This window comes from Nycticebus coucang, chromosome 18 (assembly GCF_027406575.1).
Source record: "Nycticebus coucang isolate mNycCou1 chromosome 18, mNycCou1.pri, whole genome shotgun sequence".
NCBI classification, from domain to species: domain Eukaryota; kingdom Metazoa; phylum Chordata; class Mammalia; order Primates; family Lorisidae; genus Nycticebus; species Nycticebus coucang.
The window spans coordinates 78,774,074-78,778,971 of NC_069797.1; the positions used below are offsets into that span (position 1 = coordinate 78,774,074).

General features: G+C 57.2%; 1 protein-coding gene across 1 annotated transcript; it reads left to right on the plus strand.

The window, feature by feature from the left end:
- The first annotated feature begins 666 nt into the window (after window positions 1–666).
- PVALEF (parvalbumin like EF-hand containing) lies at window positions 667–2,198 on the plus strand. Its single transcript, XM_053568550.1, is given in 5 exon segments — window positions 667–772; window positions 1,010–1,145; window positions 1,476–1,494; window positions 1,496–1,592; window positions 2,152–2,198. Coding segments are annotated over 5 exon segments (405 nt in total).
- The last annotated feature ends 2,700 nt before the right edge of the window (window positions 2,199–4,898 follow it).

Consider the following 4,898-nt stretch of genomic DNA (forward strand, 5'->3'; position numbering starts at 1 on the left):
CCTGTCCTACGGTCTTGCCCCACGCCCTAACTGACCAACCTCTGGCCGGGGGGCAGCTACCAGGGGAACCGTGGGGGCCCAGCTCCATACCCACCACAGGGTACAAAGCCCTTTCCCCCACCTCCCTTCCCTTCTGGTGACACTTGCAACCCTGAAAGGGCAGGGTCTTCCCACATTGATGACATAGCACTGGGGTTGCCCGGGTCGAGAAGCAGAACATCTCTCTGCCTCTGGCCACTGCCCACACCTGCTTAGACCATGGGCCGCCAGGCTGCCCCTCCTGATGGCAAAAACATGTTCCAGAGGGCTCCCACTCTGTGAACTTTTGAGAGGGCCAAGGAGCCCAGGACGCCCGCTGGCCCCACAGCCCTGGTGCTCTGAAATAGATGTAGTGCCATAAGCCCCAGAACCCAATCCACCCTGGGGACAGCAACCCGAGAGCCCAGCAGGTCACAAGGCCTGCCGCGAGGGGCATAAGATGGCCTGGCCCTGCCTGCTGGTCTCTCAGCCTGTGCCCAGACCCCCGTCTGTCTGGTTGGATTCCCGCCTGCCTCAGTGGCTCTGCCTGATGCTGATACTTGCACCTCGTGGTGAGCCCCAGCACCATGCGGGGCCCTCCCAGCCATGCACCCTCCAGGTTGGCTTCCTATCTACCCCAGGGCCAGGATGGATGAGGATTTCTCCTCCCAGAGGAAGAAGATGGCTTTGGCCATGGGCACATCCCTGTCAGACAAGGACATAGAGCTGCTGCCCACGGACATGAGACACCACAGTACAGCCCCATTTTGGCGCAGTGCCCCTGCCCTCAGCCCAGCCCTGGACACAAGAGCTTGTCTGGGGACCTCACCCCTTCCCTGGTGCTGATGGGCCCAAAACATGGCGGCTGGCAGTAGGCTGGGAAGTGGGGTAGAGGACCAGGCTGCCCCCAAACTAGGGCGGGATCCCCCACCAGGCCACCCAGACCTATGTGCAATCAGCCCTGTGATGACCTGAGCCCTATTGCTTCCAGGGTCTTTCAACTACCTCAAGTTCTTTGAGTACATGCGGAAGTTCCAGGCCTCTGGGCAGCTGGACAGCACCATCCACAAGGCCTTCCAGACCCTGGACAAGGACAGGAGTGGCTTCATAGAGTGGAATGAGATCAAGTAATGGCCAAAGGCTCAGGGGTGGTGGTCCTACAGCCCTGCCCAAACACAGCCACCACACCCACCTGGGGGCGATGTCCTGCACCCCTGCCTGCACACAGCCACCACGCCCACCTGGAAGACCTGGCCTTGTGGACGGGGGCGAAGCTGGACCCAGGGTCAGGGCCACAGGGATTGTACTGGATCCAAGCCCAGAGGCCCAACTGTGAGGCCTGAGGCACCCTCTCTGGGGCCTCAATCTCCCCACCTGTGCTGTGGGGAGAGATCACCTTGTAGACTATTGGGCACCCACCAGAGGACCCTCACCCTGACCTGAGTCCCTGGCCGCAGGTACATCCTATCCACAATCCCCTAGCAGCGTGCCAGCTGCTCTACTGACCGATGAGGAGGCTGAGGCCATGATCCAAGCCGCCGACATGGATGGGGACGGGAGGATTGACTATGAAGGTAGGGGCGGCACGGACAGTGCCCCAAGGACAGCGGGGCCCTAGCCCACAAGCCCCATCACAGGCACACAGGCACAGTCTAAGCATAGTGCCAAGCAAGTCGCTCATCCAGGAGCCACTGCCAGCCCTCTCTTCACCCACCTAAGCCTGTAAACACCAGAACCCCCGCCCTCAGTTGGCCAAAGGTTTAACCGAGGGGCAGCCTTGCTCAGGGGGGTGCTCAGGACTCAGGTAGGCCCTGGCCCTCTGTGCCTCAGTTTCCCCACTGGATCATAGCAAGAGCACCTGCTCAGAAGGGTTTGCTGAGAATCCCTGAGGGTCTCTGCAGAGACAGCCATTGCAAGCCCCCTGCTCAGGTCCACTTGTGACTGCCACAGGGCTGGACATGCCCTGGACTCCCTGCTCCCCACTCAAGGCCTCAGAGTGGGATCCCAGAGCTGTGAGGCTCCCTCCTAAAGGGTGCACCTTGGCGTGAGGCATGGCCTCCCCTAGGACCTAAGGACCGCAGGGCTTGGGAGGCACAAAACAGGTTTATTTACTAAACCATTCTCTTGCTCTAGAATTTTCTGAATTGATCAAAAAAGAGAAAATTCCAAAGAAGAAATAGTACTGAGATTAGCCCTAGCTCAGCTGAGAGACCCCTCATCGCCATAAGGCTGTGTGTGCCCAAGTACATATCGCTGGGGCTGGTAGGAGGAGGCCACTGGTGTGGACACAGCTTGTGCCAGGAAAATGGAAGAAAACAGCATTAAATGAACAACGTAGCCCCATGCGTGTGTCTGTTGGGTGTTAGCACCAAGGTCATGGGTGATGGCTAGGGGTGGCCAGTGCGGGATGACAAAAATACAACATACCGGGCGGCGCCTGTGGCTCAGTCGGTAAGGCGCCGGCCCCATATACCGCGGGTGGCGTGTTCAAACCCAGCCCCGGCCAAACTGCAACCAAAAAAATAGCCGGACGTTGTGGCGGGCGCCTGTAGTCCCAGCTACTCGGGAGGCTGAGGCAAGAGAATCGCTTAAGCCCAGGAGTTGGAGGTTGCTGTGAGCTGTGTGAGGCCACGGCACTCTACCAATGGCCATAAAGTGAGACTCTGTCTCTACAAAAAAAAAAAATACAACATACCAAAACTTGTAGGTACAGCTCAAGTTGTGCTTTGAAGGAAATTCATAGTCTTAAAAGAATAGACTTGAAAGGAGAAAGGGTTGGCAATCAATGATTAAATATGCTTACAAACTGGGCAGTGCTTGTGGCTCAAGGAGTAGAGCGCCGGTCCCATATGCTGGAGGTGGCAGGTTCAAACCTAGCCCCAGCCAAAAACCACAAAAAAAAAAAAAAAAAAAAAAAAAAAATATGCTTACAAACTTAGAAAAAGAATAGAGTTAAACTCGAAGATAAGATAGGGAAACAAGGCTCAGTGTCTGTAGCTCAGTGGCTAGGGCGCCAGCTGCATACACTGGGGCTGGCAGGTTTGAACCCAGCCTGGACCAGCCAAACAACGACAACAACGACGACAAAAATAGCCAGCGGTTGTGGTGGGCACCTGTAGTCCCAGCTACTCAGGAGGCTGTGGCAAGAGTTGCTTAAGCCAGAGTTTGAGGTTGCTGTGAGCTATGATGCCATAGCACTCTATCAAGGGCAGCATAGTGAGACTGCCTCAGAAAAAAAAAAAAAAAAAAAAAGAGGGAAACAAAGGGCAGGATTCTGAAATGCGAAACTCCTTGGTTTCTGGAACACAGGCCCCTCAAGGGCAGGGTGTCTCTTTGGTTTGCTTGTAGCTGGCCCCTGAGTTCTAAGCTGGGCATAGGCACCAACTTAGGTGATTTATTTGATGCTATCTCGTCTCAAAGGAGGACCATGGGTCAGAAGCCCTGCCAGGGAGAGGGTAGAGCCTGTGAGGACAGGGCAATGAGTGGGCGGGGGCAGGGAATGAACCCCAGACTCTGTTTCTAGAGTCTGGCCTCCTCCCCAGGAGCCCACTCCTCACTGAGGGGCCAGAGACCTCCAATGTGTCCCTCCAGCCCACCATCCCAGCCTGGCTGTCAGTCCCTGGTGTGCTCTGAGCACCTACAGGGCTGAGCTGGTAAGGGAAGCCCAGCTCCTGCCCAAGCCTTGCTAGGCACATGAGGAAACAAAGGCCCAGACAGGCTGATGAACTGGGACTGGTGGGATGGGGGCTGGCAGGACCAGGGTTCACAGGTTGTGCAGCCCACGAGAGCAACCCCCTCCAGCCTTCTCTGGCCTCATGGTATAGGACTGCAAGACCATGACCAGGAATCATGCCCACTGGTGCCCAATGCTTGAGATAGAACCCCATGCCACCAGGACTGCGTGGAGGGCTCAGGGGACCACTGGGTGCCTGTCACCAGCACTCTGGCCCTGGGTTACTGTGAAGCCCCTCAAGTGGGTATGGCCACTTGTGTTCTGAGAATAGACTCCAAGAACATCGTGGGGTCCCCTGAGCTACTGGTCAGTTGAGTTCAAGTTTGAGTGAAGCTCCAGGTTAGAACCTCCACTCTGCAGAAGCCCAGCTGCACAGGTCACCCACTATCAGCGCTCTCCCTGCAGCCTGTATCCCGTCCACCGTGGGGAGGGACTACCCATGTACAGCTATGCTGAGGCCTTAGCTCAGGCCTGGTAGAGGGAAGCTCGCCTTAAGGACTGCTGCTGTCATTCTTGGCTCTGCCAGTAGCTTCTGAGAGACCAGCCTGGCTGACGGTGACCCTTGGGAGCTCTGGACACAGCCGGGCTGTCCGTCCCTGGTGTGTGTCTGTCTCAGCACAGGCAGAGCTATGTTCACTAACCAGGGCAGGCCCAGCATTCACTTTGAGTCAAGGTGCCTGACCATAACCTGGGACTCAGGCTGCCCCAGCCTGTGCTGGGCTCAGCCTGGACAGTGCACAGCTTCCAGAGGGCTTCCCACAACGCACGCAGAACGTGCAGCAGCTAGGCGCATCATCTATCCTCCTTCTTGGAGGGCTCCAGACTCACACCTCGATGGTGGGAGGAATGTCCCCAGACTCCAGCCTTGGGGGGCACAAGCAGCCTGTGGGCTCTGAGCACCTACAGGGGTGGGGTGGGGCCCTCAGAGCTCCTCCCACACCAGGTTGGAACAAAGGGCCGTTCTCCGTGCTGGGGCTGAAGAGTGAGGCACAGAGCATGTGCTTTGTGGATTTGGGCTGAGTGTGGGGGCTGCCGCACGGCCTTGCGACTTTCTGCTCCTGGACAGGCTGGAGAGAGGGAGGGAAGAGTGGCAGACACACACTTGGCCACTATGTGGGACTACTGGCTACTCTCAGGTCACACAAAG